Source organism: Mirounga leonina, unplaced genomic scaffold, assembly GCF_011800145.1.
Source record: "Mirounga leonina isolate KUSES-001 unplaced genomic scaffold, KU_Mleo_1.0 Mir_106, whole genome shotgun sequence".
Classification (NCBI taxonomy): Eukaryota; Metazoa; Chordata; class Mammalia; order Carnivora; family Phocidae; genus Mirounga; species Mirounga leonina.
Genome location: NW_023270232.1, coordinates 4,903,913 through 4,925,535, shown reverse-complemented (window position 1 = coordinate 4,925,535; position 21,623 = coordinate 4,903,913). Strand labels below are relative to the sequence as shown.

The 21,623-nt window shown below is 54.2% G+C and overlaps 1 protein-coding gene across 1 annotated transcript in view; it reads right to left on the bottom strand.

The window, feature by feature from the left end:
• Positions 1 to 19,507, bottom strand: part of LOC118018157 (hexokinase-1) — a 64,161-nt gene extending 44,654 nt beyond the window's left edge. The window contains exons 1-2 of the mRNA XM_035016616.1: positions 19,333 to 19,507; positions 89 to 251 (exon numbers count right to left, since the gene is read on the bottom strand). Of these exons, the coding sequence (XP_034872507.1) occupies positions 89 to 251; positions 19,333 to 19,395 (226 nt within the window). The 5' untranslated portion in view covers positions 19,396 to 19,507. The remainder of the gene's footprint in view (positions 1 to 88; positions 252 to 19,332) is intronic.
• Positions 19,508 to 21,623: the final 2,116 nt, after the last annotated feature.

Below are 21,623 nucleotides of genomic sequence, written 5' to 3'. Positions count from 1 at the left end.
ACTAAATGAACAAATGAAAAGAAAGTAGGAAAGATGTTTTCACAGAGAATTCAGCTCTCAGAGCCCAATCTCTGGGTGAGAGACTCACCTGAACCATCAGGGATGGACCTTACAAACGTTGGCAACATCTTGACTGTGGCTGTTGGATTAAAATCCCGGGAGAGGCCATTCTTCATCTCCTTCTTGAAACGAGTCATGATATCTATTAGAGTTTCATCGGAGAGCCGCATGGCATAGAGATACTTGTCAATCTGGGGGAAGGATAAGAAGGAAGGAAAGTGAGGCAAAGCCTGAAGAAGGTCAGTTCAGCTTGAGTCTGGCTGGGGCAGGACAGGACAGGGTGAGGTGCCCGCCTGTCTAGGACAAACCAGCTCCCACAGACTCTGACACACCACATGATGAGATAGGCAGTCATGCAAATGCCATCAGCCACGGCCCTCAGAGCAGTCTTGCAAATGCTCCGAGCCCCAGTTCTTCCTGTAAAATGAACCAGGTAGCTCCAAGTCCCTTCCAATCCTCGAATGTTACACGGAAGTTGCCCTTCGATCCCCAAGCACATGCCGGAGGCGCCCTAAGCCTACACATGACTCCTTTCCTCTGTGAGAAGTAGCTGGCTCATCCTCAAGTGGATGGCAGTGTCACAGAGGTTAAGAACGAGGGTGCCAGAGCCAGCCACGTGGGGTTCAAATCCCAGCACCATCACTTAACAGCTGTGTGATTTTCAGTTTCCTCAACTGAGAAACTGACATGGTAAATCTCACAGATGGGAGTTTTAAGATCAGATGAGACGGAGAAGCACTTAGAACACAGAAAGTGCTCAATAAACATTAGTGTTAACGTGACACAGTGGTGCTGGTGGGTTTCCTCGGGCACGATTTCTAGGTGGGTGGAAACAGTGGCCAAAGGGCTGGAATCATTCAGGACAAGGGGCGGCAGGCCCAGAGCAGAGAGACCTTAACTCCACCGTTCCCAGAAGGTACGGAGACAGCCCCCAGGCTCCCACACCCATGGGCCAGGGCCGACATGCCCATACTTCCAAGTCATTCCTAGTACTGCCCCAATCTACTGCTCTTCCTGGGCTCCCCATTCTCCTTGGGGTTCCAAGGCTCCTAACCACAGACCCCTTGGACTGTCGCTGGCTATTCTTCCTTCATAGTATCTTCCCATTTATTCTCTCAGAAAGTATTTATTGGGCACCTACTGTGTACCCAGCTCTAAGTCACCTTGTCTCACCATTCATTCTTTTTGCTTCCCTTTGGCTTAGGAAGCCCTGACAGCCATGTGCCTGGATTTCTCCTTCCTCATTCCTGACTCCTCCTCAGTCATTCACTGTAATGGTTTTCCATCTTCAATCTCTCTCCCTTCCAACCCATCCTGTACAACACTGCCACAGTCACCTTCTTAAAGTGCAACCCTGGTCAATTCTTTTCCGTGCTCAAAGCCTCGCAGTGTCTTCCATGTCCGAGGTGCCAACACTCTGCAGGTGTGGCTTCGTGCTCTCGGAACTCCGGCCTAAACACCTCGACCATTCCTGGGGGGATCCCTGGGCTTTCCCACCAAAAAGCCCTTCCTTCTCTTCCCAGCTATCCAAATCTCCCCTACCCTTCCAGGTTCAGATCAAATCTCACCTCCTCCTGCAGATGTCGGAGTTCCTCAGGCTGGAGATGACCCCTCCCTCAGCACTGCTCTCTCTGCACGGTAGAGCCTGGATCACAGCTTTCTGCACCTGTCACCTTTACAGGGCCTGCTCCATTCACCTTGACCCCCCAGTGCCTTGCACGCAGCCTTGCACACGGAAGGCTCCCGGGGGATGGAGAGAGAGATTTATGACCCAATGAGGCTGAAAAGACCTTGATGCTTATTTGCTTCTGAGAATGGCATCTCATGCTCACTTTGCAGGGTGGCTGGAAACGTCCTGACTCAAGGACACAGAGTCCCCAGCCCTAGGTCATTTCTGCATATTTGAGCCGGGGCAGCCTTCTGCTCACTCTGGTCTCCATGCCTTGTGCTCCCCCAGGCCCTGCCTGTCCCCTACCTCACGAACCATCAGCACATTGGCAGGAGTCCCCCAGTGTCCTCAGCGGCCAGAGACAACCCTGCCCCCAAACCCAAGCTCTCCTACCATAGCCACCTTTTCCCTTCCCCCTTGTGATAAAGCCTTGCAGAGAAGAGCAATCAGAAACTACCAAGAGCTTAAGTAGAAATTGCCAGAATCACGGCCTCAGGAAAAGACACGCTCTGTCCTACCCCCAAGGCTGGCACCAGATCAGCAAAACTTGCTGTCGTGGTGCCCACAGTCTGGCGGGGGAGAGGCAGTCACGATACAAGGGTGTGTGAGCAGCCCCAGGAGCAGAAGTCTACTGAGAAGTCTTCCCGGAGGCGTGATGTCAGGGTGTGCATCCAGGCACAGTCAAGAGCATGTGTGAAGGCCAAAGGCGGGGGCGGGGGGGGGGTGCAAGGAACAGAAAGAAATTCAATATGGATCAAGCACAGTGTAAAAAGTGAGGCAACTAGAAAGACTGTGAGGTGCTAAATTGTGCAGGATCTAGTAACACACGTTAACAAGTTTAGACTTGATCCCAAAGCACAGCGAGCCTTGGGATGACTTTGACGAGTATTCAACAATGAGATTCGTGTTTCAGTGAGATTGAGCTGTCTGCTGGGGACAGAATGGGTGAGCAGGGGCAAGACCATGCACTAAATCAATAAACGTCACATTGCTACTCTAGCATTTGGGACATGCTTCTGCTATCATGTTCCCCACCCTCCATCATGAGGTGTTTATTGACAGGTCTATCTCTTCTGATAAAACATGTGAGTTCCCTAGGGAAAGGAACTCACCCGGTTGCCTTGTACAAAAGAGGAATTTCATTCATACTAAATGCTAGAATACTACTCTATATTTATCTTATGACTCACAGTATATCGAGCGTTTTCATATCCAGTAGGTCATTTAACCTTCAAAACAACCCTATCAGGGACACACTCTTGATCCCCATTTTACAGATGCAGAAACTGAGGCTCCACAAAGCAAAGTGATTAGTTCAAAGACACAGCCAAGAGAGTCAGGTCTCATACCTGCAAGTCTAACGCTGTTCCCTACAATTGTTCCCATCCCTCAGGGAAGACCAGTTCCCCTATTCTGTGGAAGGCAAGCCCAAGTAAAGCAGCTGAGGTTTTCCAGCTGGACAGGAAGAAGCTTCTAGAAAAGCCAAGGCTCTCTGCAGCTCCACAGCCATCCTGCCCCTTGACTCAAGGTGCAGGTTAGCACAGGGACACTGATCCGAGAAAAAAACCTAAAAGAGCCTAGAAGCTCAAAGGAGGAAGCAGGTTGGGGACATAGAACACAAGCCAGCCCCCAAGCATCTTTGGAGGGGAGGCTTTCCTCCCCTGGTTCAAGTTCATGAATCATTATGTGGGACAACCCCTCTCAGAGGATATGTGGAAACGGGGTCCAAAAAGAAGGTAAAAGTTGGGGCCGAGCTGGAACTGAGCCTGAGGCCTCCTGGATCTTATGTGAATGAGAGAGTACGCCACGGGGAGCCCTTTCTACCGGTCTTCGGGAGCTCAGGAGGGGCCTCTGAACCAGCGTAGATGCTGGGCCGGGGGTGGGCTGGCCAGCCAGGCAGCGCCCGGTGCAGGGCTCAGCGGGTCCCCGGCACACGGACTGGGGCCCTTCGAGCGGCGCAGGAAACACAGGTGCAAAGCCCACGTGGGGGACACTTGTGGAACACTCCCAAGGGCCCAGAGTGCCCAGCGCCTCACCGAGCCAGGGGCCTCGCTCCCCTCGTTCAGGCCAGCCCTGCCTGGCAGCTGGCCGCACTGCCCCTGTCCACCTGGGAAAGGCGACTGGGTCGTGGCTGGCGGGAGGGAGGGAGGGTGTCAGGCCAACCCCCTGCCCGCGTGCTGCGCATCTCGGGGCGGCTGCGCCCTGCAAGAAACCCAGCAGGAGAGCTGCTATCCCTTCGGTGGGGCCAGAGGCCCAGGAGCCGAGGCCGGCAGAGGGAGGCAGCCCTGAGGAAGGACAACTTCTGCTCTCCGGGGGTTTGGCCGACGTCTGCGGTCTTCTCAACTTGTCCATTTCTATCCCCTCTCCTCAGCGTCTCAGATCGCGCCCCTCCTCCCTGCGCCCCGCCCTCCCCTGACACATGCGCAAACAGGGGCTGCTGCTCGGCCGCACGCGGTGCCCAAGGATCCCTCCTGTGCCTCCAACCCCTCCTCTGCAGTTTGGTGACCAGAGGCCACAGCACAGCACCCCCGGAGGCTGCAAGCCGCAAGCTTCGGCCTTCGGATGGTCTGTCACAGGCCAGAAGCTCCCAGAAATCCGTGACAGGAACCCTCAGCCCGCCCTCACCCCCCCGCCGCCGCTCCCTCTCGCACGTGGCGTCTGACACACGCACGCAGGCCTCCGGGCCGACTGGGAAGGAAACGGGGAGGTGCCAGGCTCCCAGACACCGCCCCGCGGGCTGGGTCCCGCAGACCCTAGGCCAAGACTGAGAAGGACCCCCGCCCCGGCTCCTCTCGCTCCGGGCACCTCTCCCCAGCCCCTGAAGGGAAGGTGCCCTAATACTGTGCAAACCCTTGTCCTGGATTGGCCTTCCTGCGGACCAGGAAGGCCTGGAAGCTCTCGGCCACGCCCGAAGCTGGACCACGGCAGAGGCCGGAGGAGACCCCAGCAGAGAGAGCACGCCCCCCCCCCCCCCCCCCCCCCCCCCCCCCGCGCGGCGCCCCCCCCGGGGGGGGGGGGGGCCCCCCCCCGGGGGCCCCCCCCCCCCCCCCCCCCCCAGCTCCTCTGGCTCAGAGCTGTCAGGCTAGCGAGAGAGGCCAGGGGCCCGCACTGGGCTGCACGCGAACACCGCTGGGCCCGACCTCAGCCCCGGCTCCTGCTCCCAACAGAACACGCACAAAACACCAACTCAAGACCGGACATGCCCGAGGGAACACGCCCTTGTGGCAGGAGGCACGGTCACCCCTGGTGACCTGGGCATTTTGACACACACACACCCCTCCCCCCCCGGTGGACGGGGACATGGCCATGGAAATTTTTCACTCCTTCTCTCCTCGGCTCCGCCACGAGGCCCCAGAACAAGGCAGGGCACAGGGGTGACTGCAGGTGCCCCGCGCCCGCCTTCCAAGTGAACTTCCCCCGGGAGACGCTCTACTCGCAAAGACAACTGAGGGGCAGGCAGTGGAGGGTTAAGAAAACTCTTGCTTCAGGACAGGGCAGAGATTTCAACATCGGATTCACTTCTCTTAGGGAGGCTGACTCAGGAGAGAACCGGGCCGATGAGTGTCACTTGGATAATAGTTCGCCATTGCCGAGGGCTCTGCCGTTTATACTCAGGACTGTCACACACGTCGTCCCGTCTGGATGTCACAGAAAGAGATGAAATGAGCTCATGGACGCCACGGCCGGGCATGAGGCAGGCACGAAGAACGTTAGCTTCCGCCACCACGACCCGGGGAGGGAGGCAGGAAGGACAGCCTTATCCCCGTTTTAGAGTCGAGGACACGGGGACCCGTGACTCACACCAGGTCTCATGGTTTGGAAGTGGCAGCCGGGTCTAGATCCCAGGTCTTCTAAGCCCTCATTCTGGGCTTCTCCTTACGCCTTGGAAAGAACACGGGACTGTGGATGAAGAGAACGGGGTTTGAACCTCGGATCTGCCATTTAGTAGCTGTGTGGCTTTGGACAAGTTACTTAACCTGGCTGAGTCTTGCCTTCCTCACTGTTAAAGGCGATAATAATGCTTTCACCTCAGACAGCTACCGGGAAAATTTTAAGAATGTGCCAAGAACAAGGTAAACATCAAATAACATTTCCCAACCCCCCCATCGAAATGACCAAAAGGGAGGCCATCTCCCTCTGTGCCCTAACTGGTAATCACGTGTCCTTGACTTACTTAGCTAGGAGAAATGCACTGATTACCAAACATTACTGACCCATTCTGTAGAAGAGACCACTAAAGGCAGCGCAGCCATATGCCCGAAACCACGGCAAATTAAAGACTCTGGCGAAATTCCTCTGAAACATTGTTCTGTTTTATTAGGTTGTTCTTTTTTTTTTAACTAACAGTAAGTTATAGTCACAATAAGCAATATACACTTATTATTAAAAAGTTCATACAACACAAAAATGCATAAAAGTAAAAAGTGTAATTTCTCCCCCCCAGTCTTTCCAGAGAAATCCCTGCTAAGAGCTTTATGGATTAGGATGGTTTTTCTACCTAAACACTCATACATACAGAGCTCGCCTTTTTTTGTTTGTTTGTTTGTTTTACAAAAATGGAATCGTACCTGGGGGTGGGAGAAGGGGAAAAATGGAATCATAAACACTTTCTCCTTTGAAATCTTAACCCCACCTTCCTATTTCCTCCAGGACCTGCCTTTAAGACTCACACTAAGAACCATCCTTAGATTTCCTCAGGACCCTGCCTGGTTCAATGATGAGGCACGGACAGGGTAACGCGGACATCCGCGTCCGCCTCTGGCTTTTATATCCCGTAGGCACCTGGGTTTTCCCATCTGTAACGTGGGGTGTGTTCACATGACCTTGAACTACAAAGGCCTCTCTCTACTATGCACAGCACTTTCACAGTGGTCCTCAAACTATCCTGTCCAGGGACATGGTGATGGTGCCATCACTTCCAATGCCCTAAGGAAAAATCAGAGGCCAAAGAGGTTCTTCAAACGGCCAAGGTGACCACTGGTCAGCAAGAAAACTGGGGTAGACACCAAGTTCCCTGGGTCCTGGTCCTGTGCTTCTTTCTCTGCAAGCTTTCCCACTCAGCCGGGGAGAACCCAGGCCAGGTTCCTCCTAGGCCCGGGAGATGTGGGCATGTGGGTGGCATTAAGACCACAGCTCCCACCACTCTACAGGCAGCACGGCTCCCTCGCCTTGCAGAAAGCATGCTACTCCTCTTCACTCTCCACCAGCCACAAGCTGTCTGACCTGTTCTCGTCCCCCTTCACAAAATCCCAGGAAGGAAGCTCAAAACCATACTGAGCCCAAAGGCTCTGCCCTGCTGTGCTGTGCGCTGGCCTAACCCCCCTCCTGCCCCTCCTCCCGCCTGCCCAGGCTCCTCAGTGCCCAGCCCCACCTCACTGCTATGCGCGGCGGCCCAAGGAACCTGTGTTTCTGTCCTGTTCTTGGCAACTGGGGAGCAGCTCCTGCTCAGCTCCTCGTGGCCACAAGAAGAGACATCCTTACCCTGCAGAGTTCCCCACGGGAGCCACCGTCCCAGCACCAGCCTGCCTTCCCTCGGGCAGCCTGGGGCCCTAACAATGGTTCTTCACCCCCAAAGGCCTTTCCTCATGGATCCACCAACCCCTCTGCTTGCTCAGCCTGTAAAGGGCCTCTCCATGCCTCACTCCTCCTTTCTCCCAAAGTCCACCTCCAGACTCACCTCCTCCGAGGGGCATGCCATGATCCGCCCCGCCCAACAGCAGCTGCTCCTCTCCTCGACATCCCCTCCGCCATCAGTGGTCACTATGTAGGTATTAATTTGCCCCGGTGGACACATGGCAGCGGGAGAGCCTCTCCCAGCAGCGGCAGCAACACACACATGATCTGTGCCCCCAGCTAGTCTGGGAGCACCCAGGGGACAGGGGACATGCCTTCCAGGCCTTTTGCGTCCTCTGCAAAGCCCTCCGGGTGTCTTTTCCCCTGGGCTGAGTGCCTGCGCTTCTGGGCGGGAAGGCCTCTGATGCCGCCTAGGCAGGGAGGTCTCAGAAGGGTTTGCAGGCTCAGATAAGGACGCTCCTCTTCCCTGAATGGCCCAGCCCCTCACTTCAGCCTCCTGGGGACCTGCGTGGGGCCAACAGCTTCTCCCTGAGGGACAGAGTGTTCCAGGCGTTCTCTGGTCCTCTAACCGCCCCCCCCCCCACACACACACAACATCTGCATCTCAAGGCTGAGGCCCATCAGGACACAGAGCCCTACAGATAACTGTGATTCTCACTCCACTCTTCAGGCCTCCCAGAGACTGCTAAATACCTAACAGCCTCCAGAGGAAATGTGTTTGGGAAGATGAATTCTACTCTAGAGGCTCCCAAGTGAAAGATGGGTGCACCAATATCACCAGAGCAAACAGGACCCCTTCCGCAAGTTAAAATATTGTAAGGGGAGGTTCCTTTTCCCCAGGCTCTTTACGGAGGTCCGTCCCCTCAGGCAGCCCAGGGACCGGAAAGGGTTCTTCACCCTTATCTACCATTATTTATGCTTCTTTTTTTTTTTTTTTAAAGATTTTATTTATTTATTTGAGACAGAGAGAATGAGAGGGAGGAGGGTCAGAGGGAGAAGCAGACTCCCCGCCGAGCAGGGAGCCCGATGCGGGACTCGATCCAGGGACTCCAGGATCATGACCTGAGCCGAAGGCAGTCACTTAACCAACTGAGCCACCCAGGCGCCCCCATTATTTATGCTTCTAACTGCGAGCTCCGAGCTCCCTTTCAACAAGCATGGGCTGGGCACCACAGATTATCCATTTGACACTTCTATGTACTCACAACAAATCAGGAGGAAAATGGGATCCCCGCTCTTGATGAGAAACTGAGGTCTGGGGAAGGGAGATGTTAAGCAGGGACAGGGCCCATGCTGGGCGCATCCACCTGCCCTGACTTGCGGTGGGGCGCAGAGACTGCATCTTACACAGGAGGAAGCTGGGGCCATGAAATCAAGTGAGGGACCCCAAGCACCCAGCAACCGGTGTGGCTCCCGCTCAAGACTCCAAACTCGACACTCCTCCCCTAGTTCCCCAGAATCCTCTTGCTAGGAGAACCGTGTAAGGCCTTGAGGTCATGCCCAAGGTCCTCCTGGCGACCTTGGTATGCACTAATACCCCATAACAGGCGCTTCCCGGCTGATGAGAGAGACCAAGCTGCCGCCCAGGACGAGAACAAAGCTGTTACACTGAACTAGCTAAAAATAAAGGAGGTACCCAGTGGCCTCAAGGGGAACAGAACCGCCCTGGAATGTGGCAGGGCAAGAACAACAAGCTTAATTCTCAGCCTCCTGCGCTGGGGCCAGCCTCCAGCCTCACAGTTCCCAGTGTCCCAGGTACCTCCAGCCAAGAGAGAAGAGAGTCTCCAAAGTGCAGTTTGGCTTTCACTATGAGACAATCAGACCCGAACGCCCTGGGGTGCAAACAGTGCAGGGGTGCGAGTAGACCTAGCGAGAAACCCAAAGCCCTCAGGCCTCCTCCAGCTACACTGACCCTGCCCCCATCACCTTGGGCGAGTCACTTCCATGAGCAAAACAGCAACAAAGAAAACTGCCCTCTGGCCCTCATACAGGGCACAGGAGCTCCAGACACCGTGGATTACTCTCCTTCCTCCCTCTCTGGATTACTCTGCCTCGCTGAGCCTCTCGCGGTGCCTAAAGGTGTGTCCCGGCATTCATACAGTTCCCTATGCTCTCCGAGTGTTTCCACATCCCTTCGCTAACTGGATAAATGAGCAGACGGCAAGGCAGGAATCATCCACCCCATCTGACAAATAAGGAAACTGAGGCCCAGACAGCTCGCTGGCCACCACCACACTGCTCAAGCTAGAAGAATCTGTTAGAGATAATGGATCCCAGCCTCCTAGTCTTACGGATGAGGACACTGAAGCCCAAGGACCCAGAAGAACCCACCGCTTTCAATGCAGAGTGCCTCTGCCCAAACTTTAGCCATAAAATTCACTGTCTAGCAGAGCTCTGTCCAACAGAAACATAATGCAAGCCACATGTGTAATTTTAAACTTTCTAGCAGCCACATGTTTTTTAAAAAGAAAAACAGGTGTGGGGCACTTGGGTGGCTCAGTCGGTTAAGCGTCTGCCTTCGGCTCAGGTCATGGTCCCAGGGTCCTGGGATCAAGCCCCACATCGAGCTCCCTGCTCAGCGGGGAGTCTGCTTCTCCCTCTGACCCTCCCCCCCTCATGCTCTCTCTCTCTCTCAAATAAATAAAAATCTTTTTAAAAAATAAATAAGGGCACCTGGGTGGCTCAGTCGTTAAGCGTCTGCCTTCGGCTCAGGTCATGATCCCAGGGTCCTGGGATCAAGTCCCACATCGGGCTCCCTGCTCGGCAGGAAGCCTGCTTCTCCCTCTCCCACTCCCCCTGCTTGTGTTCCTGCTCTCGCTCTCTCTCTCTCTGTCAAGTAAATAAATAAAATCTTTAAAAAATAAAAATAAAAAATAAATAAAGAAAAGAAAAACAGGTGAAATTAATTTCAATAACATTGTACTTAACCCAATATATCCAAAATATTATTCCCACAGGCAAACAATGCTTTTAAAATGATTAATGATAGTTTATGTATCTTTTTGCTATACAACGTCTTTGAAATCCTGTGCATACTTGACACTTAAGAGCACATCTCAAATCAGACTCACCATATTTCAAGTGCCCAGTAGCCATGTGCGGCTAGCGGCTACTGTTCTGGACAGCATAGCTCTAGCATCCCCAGTCTGGGAGCCTTGGGTGATGGTTTCTACTGCAGGCTGCTGCCCTGTACTGTTTTGGAAGCGTGCAGCCCTGGACCACGGTCCGGGTTCTGCAGGGGCGGCAAGATCTGCCCACCGGTGTCAGACAGACCTGCAATTCCTCTCCTGGTCCTACCGCTTTCTGGCCACCAAGATCATGTCAATTTCATTTCCTGAGGTTCAGCTGCCCCATATGTAAGATGCAGGAAGAAATACTTACGTCCAAGTTGGCTGGAAGGACTCAACTAAATCGAGCACGTGAGAGTACGTTGTAAATAGAACAGAACTTTGCAAAGGTGACGTGGTGCCTTGACAGCAATGGCCTGGGTCTCCTATTCCACTCATCCCAGCCACCCAGAGAGACATCAGAGAAGGCACCAGGAGACACCAGAGAAATGAGGGCAGATCGAGTAACAGGGCTGAAGGCAAACCCCAATCAAGGAAACTAGCCGCTTACAAGTGCAGCCAGGCAGAGGCTGCGGGAGAGAATAATCTTCAGGACTAGGCATTACAAGAGCATTAGGGGTTCTTCTTGCAGGTTAGGCATTGCCCTCGGTGGGGGTCCTCTTTTAAATGCAAACAAGGTTGGGGGGGAAGACAAATAGAAAGAGTACAGGGAGAAATTTGAAAAATGGGAAATCCCTAACATTTCACTGTAAATGACTTTATTGGGCCAATTTCCTTCCCAAGTGGAGGGAGTTCATCAACACTGAGCAAAGGTGGAGGGACATGGGGGGAGGGGGGCAAGCAAAGCGCTGGTGTTGGGGAGGATGGGGAGGATGGGGAGGAAGGGGAAGGAGAGAAAGAGGTCTGGGGAACCTGGGGGCGGGGGGAGGTCCTCATCTCTCTGCCTCATCTCTCAACCTCCTTGGCTCTGTTTCCCTAAACAACAAAATGGGAGGGGTTGGGTGTGGTATGGTGGGAAGAACGTGGGTTTCTTTTTTTTTTTTTATAGATTTATTTATTTATTTATTTGACAGAGAGACAGAGAGTGAGAGCAGGAACACAAGCAGGGGGAGTGGGAGAGGGAGAAGCAGGCTTCCTGCCGAGCAGGGAGCCTGATGTGGGACTCGATCCCAGGACCCTGGGATCATGACCTGAGCCGAAGGCAGACGCTTAACGACTGAGCCACCCAGGCGCCCAGAACGTGGGTTTCTGAGTCAGCGGACCAGGTAGTGTTGTCCCTATTACTAATGAACTGTGTGGTCTTCAACAAGTCACTTCACCCCTTGCTGGGGGGGAGGGGGGGTCTCTGTTTCCTCGCTTCTAAATGGAGACGGTGCCTTTCTCCAGGTGGATAAAGACAGGGGCTCCCCCAGCAATGCCACTCCTATGCATATGCCCAAGAGGAATGAAAGCATATGTCCACACAGGAAAAACATGCACACAAATGTTCTCAGCAACATTATTCCAAAGTGGAAATAACCCCATGTCCATCAACTGACATATGCATAAACATACCACGGTATCCAGATACAACTAAATATTATTCAGCAACGACAGACTGATCCATGCTACAGCATGGACGAACCTTGAAAACATGGTGCTCAGTGAAAGACCAGACACAAAGGACACATACTGCATGATTCCAATTATATGAAATGTCCAGAAGAGGTAAATCCATTTTTATGTGTTTTTTTTTTTTTAAAGATTTTATTTATCTGACAGAGAGAGAGAGAGAGAGAGCAAGTAGGCAGAGAGACAGGCAGAGGGAGAGAGAGAAGCAGGCTGCCCGCCAAGCAGGGAGCCCAATGCGGGGCTCGATCCCAGGACCCTGGGATCATGACCTGAGCTGAAGGCAGACGCTTAACAACTGAGCCACCCAGGCGCCCCAGAGGTAAATCCATTTTTAAAAAAGAAAGTAGATGAGTAGATGCCAGGGGCTGGGGACTATCTGCTTAATGGGTACGGGGTTTCTTTTGGGGCTGATGAAAATGTTCTGGAATTAGATGGTGGTAATGGTTGCACAACCTTGTGAATGTACTTGAAGCCATTCTGTACACTTTAAAATGGTGAGTTTTACACTGTGAGTATTATACCTCCACTAAAAAAATAACGGGGCTCTTCCGTTTCCTATCTGAGCCTCGGGGTCTTTCTCCAAAAGTGGAGATCATAACAGTACCCCCCGCACAGGGGCGTTGTGGGGATGTATCGCCTTCAGCACAGTACCCAGCGGTGAATCGTGACAGGCATTCCATGAAGAAATACTGATGATGAAATAAGACCTGTGTTAGGAAAGAAAGGCCCCTAGTCGGCATTCAATGTCCCTCCGAGGTCCCCTTCAGGTGTCAGCGCCTGTGGCCTGTAACCAAGCCTGGAATCAGATGAACACAAGATCCGACATTTTCCGCCCCGGAGCAGGGACCTCGGTTTGCAAACGGCTGGGCTGCACACTTCGCATTTCAGTTGTCCTGCAGTGGGGCACGGTCACCCTCTCCTTTTACGGAAGATAGTCAGGGAGGCCGCGGGCCTGAGCGTCCTCTAACAGAGGCGGGCACATTTAGGGGACTGATAAGCCAGCCGCGCCTGGCTCCACCCAGGAAGGGAAAGGCTGTGCGGGCAGAAGCCCACGTGCATGTTTTAATTCCCGGAAAAGTGCAACGGATTCCCACACTGGAGCACGGGGGGCCACAGAGAGCCCTCCCCGCCTTTCCCTGCGCCTACTCCCCCTCCTCGGGAGCGTGCTCGCGTCCCAGCAGCAGTCAATGGGGCTGGCACGGCTCTCAACGAGAGCTGTCAACCTCACAAGGGCTCTGCTTGATATGGTAAATGAGGAAATGGCTAATTTTAAACTAAGCTGAGTGCTGTAATGTGAATGGAAATGACTGGGAAGAAAGAGACTCTTTAAAAAATTATCTACTTGGGATGCCTGGGTGGCTCATTCGGTGAAGCGTCTGCCTTTGGCTCAGGTCATGATCCCAGGGTCCTGGGATCGAGTCCCGCATCGGGCTCCTTGCTCAGCGGGAAGCCTGCTTCTCCCTCTCCCTCTGCCTGCTGCCCCTGCTTGTGTGCGTGCGCTCGCTCTCTCAATCTCTCTCCCTGACAAATAAATAAATAAAATCTTCATATAAAAATTATCTACTAAAACATGTTACAGGTTTGACCGTCCCGAGGGTTAGTGTGGGACAAGAGGAACCTGTACAAACTTCTGATGGAAGTATGAAGTGGCAGGACCCCCGGGGGGATGGCAATTTGACAAAATCTGGAAAATGGGAAGATGCACATACTCCTCCGCCCAGCAGTTCCATCCCAGATGGACAGCCCAGAGCCCAGAGCCACGCGCATGCCTACTGGAGCCGTGCATGAGAAGAATCACAGTGGCACTGTTTGTAATGTGAAACATCAGAAACCCAAATCCCCATCAAAACAATAGATAAATTATACATTGTGGTATATTCACACAATGTAAGAGCATGCAGCAGTTTAAATTGATGAAACACAGGTGTATGGATCAACATGGAAAAACCCCGAAGGTAGATAGATCGCTGAGGTGGAAAAGGCGAATTGCAGAAGGATACATAGAGTATAGCATCATTTACAAAAGCTTACAACCACATAAAGTAACACTATACACTGTTTATAGATACATGCTATGTAATAAAGGCATAAAAACATGCATGGAAATAAGAAACATCTAAAACAAGACAGAGGCGCTCTCTGGAAGGAGAAACAGAATGGGACAGAAGATGGGAATGCAGGGCTTCCAGTCTTCTCTATTGTAATTGTAACTGTCTGTAACTTCTCAGGCTGAGTGGTGGGTACACAGGTGTTTGTTAATGTTAATCTCAAATCTCATTTTTATGCATCTCAGATATTTCGTAATAAAATTTGACTCCTACAGGGCGCCTGGGTGGCTCAGATGTTAATAAGCGTCTGCCTTCGGCTCAGGTCATGATCCCAGGGTCCTGGGATCGAGTCCCGCATCGGGCTCCCTGCTCCTTGGGAGCCTGTTTCTCCCTCTGCTTCTCTCTCTCTCTCTCTCTCTCTCTGTCTCTCGTGAATAAATAAATAAAATCTTTAAAAAAAAAGTGTTTAAAATAAATAAATAAATAAATAAATAAATAAATAAATAAATAAATAAATAAAATTTGACTCCTACATATTGACTTGCGGGGGAGAGAATTAAAATATAGATTCCAAGTTAAATCATTAAAATCAACAAAGATGGATTTTTCTTCTAGAGGAAAGAAGCAGAAGGAGTAAGAAGAGCCCATTGGACCCCATTCCAGATTATCTTAAGACCTTGAGAAAACCATGTCTCTCTCCATGGGACCTCCAGTCCCTGTTTCTAAATGAGGAATAAAATCCGTGCCTTGGGTCTGCCGCACAAAGGGCAGGCGGCGGGATGCCCAGGGGAGGCGCTGCTCTGGGACACTCGCGAATAACACTACTTCCTGTCCTCACAACGTCTCAGGAGGTTTTTGAAAGCATACACACACACAAGCATGTTGTACATTTGTGCGTACTGTTAGACAGGCACATGCGCACGCGCACACACACACACTTGATATCTGATAAGACAGCCAGAATCGGTACTGGGATGCTCAGAGATAACAAGCCATTAAAGAGAGAGCAAACTACATTTTGAGAACTATCCATCTGACTCTCCCTCACAAAGTTTCTAAGTATAATATTCCCATTTGTCCACCTAGAGCCCGGCTTTAAGCCACTCCTGAGCGAGTGATTTCCCACCCATGACCTGACCCCTGGCCCCCAACTGCGAGAGCATTCTGTGCTTTGCACTTATCGTAAGACAGCAAATCATAACTTATGCTCCAGGGGAACAGGGATCATGTCTACCAAGTCTGTAGTCGTCACCCCAGCCTCGCACAGCCCTGTGCACATGATAAAGGACTCAAACGTCTTCCAAAGACACTACTGAGTTCCCATGACCGGACTGGATTCTAAAGGTCCTCAAAGCAATAAGCAGGTGCCAGCAGTCTGGCCATGACCGCTTCCAGCCTCGGAGGGGTATGGCTGCCCCGCTGTCTGCAGGGGCGTCCCCAGGCATGCTCACAGCGGACTCCAGGGGCTAATTCTACCCAGCAGGAATCCCTGACTGCAGACACATGCGGAGACAGTACCAAATCAGTCTCTTTTGGAGAAGGCTGCCCATGCCATCTCCAGAAAACAGCAGGAGCGTGGGAGGATGGCAGAGCATGGCCAGATGTGAAAGTCCCTCATACCCACCCGGTTTCCCAGTTTATTCCCTCACGAAGGTCCCAAATTATCAAACCAAATGAAGCGCTGGGGCTTCTCTTGGGGGGGGAGAACTCCGAAGACATCTGAAGTAGCAGGGACAAGGATTATGAGATGAAGATTCACCAAGAAGTGAGGCTCTTCCTGGACATTTGTGTAACACCAGATCTAAAGGTATCTGAGGTATTTTTCATAATTTTCTAACCTTCCTCTCCCTCACCCCTGATCAATAAGGCAAGGGCAATTTTTTATGCTTGCTTTTGCAGCTGGGACACATGAGCTCTGAGAAAATAAACCGTGGATAGCCCTTTAACTGCTAAGCATACTCTCCCCCACCTTTCTGGGCCCAGTACTCCTGAGTTCAGCTGTCGGACAAATCGCACCTGTTTGTTCACCTGCTAATGGGGATTACTTAGAGTCACGGGGATCCCACTCAGAGATAACCCACTCGTCACCATTCTGACAAACTTAGAGGAAAGGAAGCTAGTTCTTTTTTTTTTTTTTTTTTTTTAAGATTTTATTTTTAAGTAATCTCCAAACACAATGTGGGTCTCAAACTCACAACCCTGAGATGGAGAGTCGCATGCTCTACCGACTAAGCCAGCCAGGCACCCCGGGAAGCTAGTCCTTAAGAGGCCAAGTTCTCACCTTGCTGGACTCCTCTTTCTCTCCCAAACAAAGCACTATGCACACAGTCACCCTCCTCCAGGCTCCTAACAGCGAAGCCAAGCGGAAGAAGCAGGCAAGGTGACAGGCCTGTTAAAAGTTACTTGGAGGTCAAAGGACCCAGTCTCTAGCTGCAGAACTAGTAGATGTCTGGGATTCTGATGAATGGGATCTTTCACAAACACACACATGCCTTCCCTTTCCTGCTGAAAGCACTAGGAGAGTAAAAGGAAAATATGTCTTGTACTTATTTCAGTCTAATGCCAGGACACGCTTTTCCCAGCACCCCATTAACCAATATCATGAAGGGACAGTCTGGTAAATGGGGCTCCACACCAGGTAGCCAGGCACTTGGCCTGTTTCAACCCCGGATATCTTTATGAAATTGAATTAGTGACATGTCTTATAGGCAATGGAGAGAGAAATGATAACCCGTTTCATGATCGCTTCTGTATCCTGAGCAATCCCGAAGAAACCTTCCCTGGCACCATCCCATCTTCCTTCCTCCTATCCCCAGGCCAGAAGGCAAGAAAATGAATGAAGGTTAGTGGGGGGTGCCAGGGCTGTCTCCAGAGCCCCAGAGCCTGCCTAGGGCTGAAGGGCTGACTCATCATGGCTACCCACGCTGGCTGGGTAGGCAGGCGGGGGGCTAGCCTCACTGGGTCCCCACTGGGTCGCAGGGAGGGCCCAATTTCGGCAAGAAGAACAGGCCTTGCAGCCCTGCAGCCCCACCCAGGCTTTTCACAGCAAGCAGTGGGTAGAAAGGGCCGCTCTCTACCAAGTCTTGAGTTCCAAGAGAGAAGATGCAGTCCCCCAGCTTCTGCAAGGTGGGGGTGGGGAAAGCTGACTAGGCCACTGGAACGCGTGTCCACTAGGCTCTCAGGAGGCCCAGGAAGCTTCCTGGTGACCACACCCATGGATAGCAATGCCACGTAGCCCATAATGCAGACCAAGGTGATCCTCTGGCGGGAATACACACACACATCCCCCCCCACAGAAAGCAGTTTAAGATGGTCCCCAGTGGTGTGCAAGAAAGCCATCTCGTTCTTAAAACTCTCCGTGGCCAATAATAATATGTGGTGGAAGTTTTGGCCTCAAGACCCTCCTCCAGCAATGTTCTGAGGCCAGCAGAGGGTGGGGAGGGAATGCCAGGATCCCAATCTCAGAGCAGAAGGGATTTGAGGACGACCACCAAGTGAATCAGAAGTCACACACCCAGATGCCTCAGGGAGCCTGGTGGATAGAATTCGAGGGAGGCCACAGTCAACACTGAGTGCCTGATAAAACAATTCTTACTGAGTACAGTCCAAACCTCAACCCAACATAGGCCCTGGAGACCACACAGGTGATGGCGGGTATGGCCGGTGGAAGCTTAGAAGGGTCATCTGGGTCCCCCATCTCAGGGATCTGCTGTCTTGAGCTACAGTGTGTGCCACATGCAGGGGAAGGACAGTGAACTCATCTGTAGCTTAAATTCCCCACTGGAAACGGGAAGAACATCAACGGCACACCCAACCACTGAGGAGAACGTGAAATGTACCTGCAGGCAGGCACAGCTCCTGAGCTCAGTGGCCAAAGGAAGCTCCACGTGCTGCTGGCAATGAGCAGGAGTCCCACAGTGGGACAACTCTAAAGTCACTGTTGCTCCTAGCTATGAGGGGCGGTGGCAGATTTCCAGGCCTGTCTCCTAATTGCCCTACTCAGGTCCCCACTCAGCACAGGACCCAGGATCCAAGCAGCATCCCCAGGGCCTTTGTCTCAGCACCTCCCCCTCAGCTGACTTCCAGTAGGAGCCCGGGTTCCCAGGGGAGGGAGGGAGAGACCCGCCCTAGCTCTGCCTCTAACTCACGGGGTGACCTTGATGAGGTCACTGCCCGCAGCAGGCCTACTTCCTAGTGTGCCAGAGGGGGTTGTCCTAGGTAGGTAGGAAGAGAACTGAGTGAACATCCTGTGGCTTTACGCTCCCGCCTCTCACCTGTGGGTACTTCCCTCGTCTGAACTCCACAGTCAGGTTCACTGTCCATCCCAGCTTACTCCAGCAGTCCTCCCGTCACCCATGGTGGGTGTGGGTGGGTCAGGGGCCCGTGCCAGGCCTCGGACTGGTAAAATGGGCGCTCTTCCTCACCACCTAGGCTGTTCCTTAAAAACATGGTGGCAGGGCTGGCATAAGGGAGAGATACACCTTTAAGACCTGCCAGTGGACAGTATTTTCTGCTAGACAGATGTCCAAGGCAGCAACCCCTTAGGGTAGGGAGATGCATCCCTGTGCGAGTACACACATGTCACAGGCATACATGTGAAGGCCTCCATCCGACTCAAAAGACCAGTCTCTTATTTAAGCTCCCTGCGCTGGCTGGAAATTACAGTTTAAGAGAGCAGTCACGTAGAGGAATAAAAAATTCCATTCAGACATGCCGCTCCAGACCTGAGGCCTATGAGCAAAGTTTCCGGTGGCCTCCGCACCCCTCCCCGTTCCGGGAAGCCGGGCGGGTCACCCTGTCCCCAGATTAAGGGGGCAGCCGCAACAGCGGGTAGAGCCGGGGTGAGAGCTTCTCCGGGACACCCGGCGCCCTCCGCGGGGAACCCCAAATATGGGATGCCCGGCCTCCAGCCGGCACCCCCGCCTGCTGCGCACTCAGCTCCCCAACATCTCTGTAATCACTCCTCCGCCCACGGCGCTCAGAACCTTCGGAACAGGCCCTGCGGACCGACCCACCGGTCCCCGGGCTCAGGCGCCACCCCGCGTGGCCCGGGGGCCCGTCTGACATCCACAGCCCGGCTCAAGGACACTGTAGCACGCAGCCCGGTCTCGGGGGTCTTCCCCCCACCACACACACAATCCCGGGCAGAATCGCAGGGCGAAGGCTTCTCCCGCCCTGCAGTCCAAGCAGTGCCGGCCTGGGGAAGGCTGGGCGCGGGAGGATGGAGGCGGCGGCGGCGAGCGGATGCCGGAATGCGACGCTGCGGGCAGAGCGCCGGGCGGCGGCGCGCGCGGGGGCTCACCTTTTTGACTTGGTCATCCTTCAGCTCGGTGAAGTAATAGGCCAGGAGCTGCGCGGCGATCATGCTGACGGCGGCGGACGCGGGGCGGCGGGCGTGGGGCCGGCGTCGGTGCTCCGCAGCCCGGGCGAGCAGTGGTCCTCGGGCGGCTGCTCGGCGGCTCCTCCTCCTCCTCCAGCCGCGGCTCCACCCCCAAGGCCCGGGAGGCGGTGGCTCGCGCGCTCCCCGGCTCCGCGCTCCCGTCCCCGGCAGGGTGACAGCCGCCAGCCGGCCCACCTCCTCGGCGCCCATTGGCTGCCGCCCGCCTCTGCAGCGCCAGGCGGCGGCGTCCGGGCCCGGGCGGGGGGGCGCGGCGGCCGCTCCCTCCCGCGCCGGAAAGGGGGCGGCGGCGCTGCGAAATCCCCCACGGGCCGGCATCTCCCGGCACGTCCCCCACGTAGGGAGCCGGCGCGAGGGCGGGAGGCTCGCTCGGGCGCGCAGGGTCGCGCGTGGCGGCGCCCGGCCGGGCGGACGCGCGCGGAGCGCGGGAGGAGGTGCCGCCCGGCTCGGGCGGGACGAGCAGCCCCCGAGGAGGGCCGGCTGCCGGCCGGAGCGGCCTGTGCGGGGGCGGCCCCCTTCGCGGGAAAATGAAGCTCGCCCCCGGGAGTTCCGCGGAAGGGGAGACGCCGGAGGCGGGTGCAGAAGTGGGCGTGCAGAGCGAGCTGGGCCTGGGCCGGAGGAGGCGAGAGCCGGCAGGCTGCGCGGTCCTCGCACCCGATCGTCGCTCCGGCCGGCTGCTGCGGGTCCGCCGGGCAGAGCGCCGAGCCCCGGCTGCGTCCTCCGGGCAGTGCATCACCCCTAACCCGGCTCGCCCGGCCTAATCTCCGGCAGGCGGATTTGTGTTGCTAAATCGAGAGCGACGCCCCACAGCGCAGGCCCCGGAGTCACTGGTTCCTGCCGCTCTTCCGAGGGCTCACGCCCCGGCCTGTCCGCGCCCCTCACCCCCCACCCCGGGCTTCCTCTTCCTCTCTGGCACCCAGGCCCGCGGGCGTCCGGGGGATCCTTCAGGCGCCCCTCCGAGGTGCCACCTTTTTCGCTTCCTCAACGGAAGTGAGCCGGACTGGGAGGAATCCTGAGAAACACGTTCAGCCTTAACGAGGGGGAGGGGAGGTGCGGAATCAGGCGGTTAGGCTGCGGCTTGGACCGATCGCTATCGGGGTGTTCTTAGATCCGTCGCGTCTGGGTGCGGGAGTTTTACTGCCTCACGAGGAGACATGTAATGAGCTCAAAATACGATGAAGTGGTTACTATCCTGATTCAACAGGTAATCAAGTTGAGGCTCACGGAGGCGGCGTTTCTTGCCGAACTTTATACAACCAGGAAGTTGTAGATCCCAGGATTCGGTCTGTGTGTTTTCAAAGTCAATGCTCACCCTTGCAGTTTGCGGTCCTTCCTCTCTGCGGAAATGGGCCGTGCTCTTGGGACCAAGGCTGCACCACGTGGTGCCCTGAGAGATGGCCACAGTCCAACCCCCCAACCTCTACCCCAGACCTGGATCCGGGGGAGCCCTGACCAGCCTACATAAAGGTACAGTGGTCTCGGGGGAGAGGGCTTAGGTCCAGGACATTCCTCCTCAGGAACATCAGGGGTCTGACCGCTGCAGTCACCAACTGAAGAGGACCTCAGATGTGGCCCTTGAGGCCAGAGCCTTCAGTCAGGAGCTCAGCACTCATGGCTGGCTTTCTGGCTGTGACATTCTGAGTCACCTTCCTGAGCTTGCTTCCTCGTCCATAACATGGAGATCCTAAAGCCCACCCACCCACTACATTAAAACACCTGCTTATTAGACACCATAAATGGTGGGATTATAAGATTGGGAAGCTGATGAGGGCTTCTCACTTGCATTCTTCCCCGTTCTAGGCCCTGAGAGGGCGTAGTAATTTTATATTTGTAATTTGGATTATTTTCTAAAGAGGCTCCCTAAAGTTATTTAAGCTTCAAACCCCACAAAGCCTGGGTCTGCCCTCAGGATAGTACCGTTATAAACTAGGAACAGAAGTTCTCTGGCATCCATCCAACGCTTACACTGTCTACATGGCCATAAAGCAAAACTGGGAGAAAGAGAACGATTTGGTTGTTCTCCACTGCCATCTGAGGCCTGCAATTGTGAGGCTGGAAGTTCCTTGAGGATCAAGAACTGTGTTTAGCAAATTGCTCTGGCTTCCACACCTAACCCTCCAAGGTGGCATGAGCCCAGTGCAGTGATCAGAAGCATTCAGAGTATACATAACCCTCAACCCGCACCCCCCCCCCGC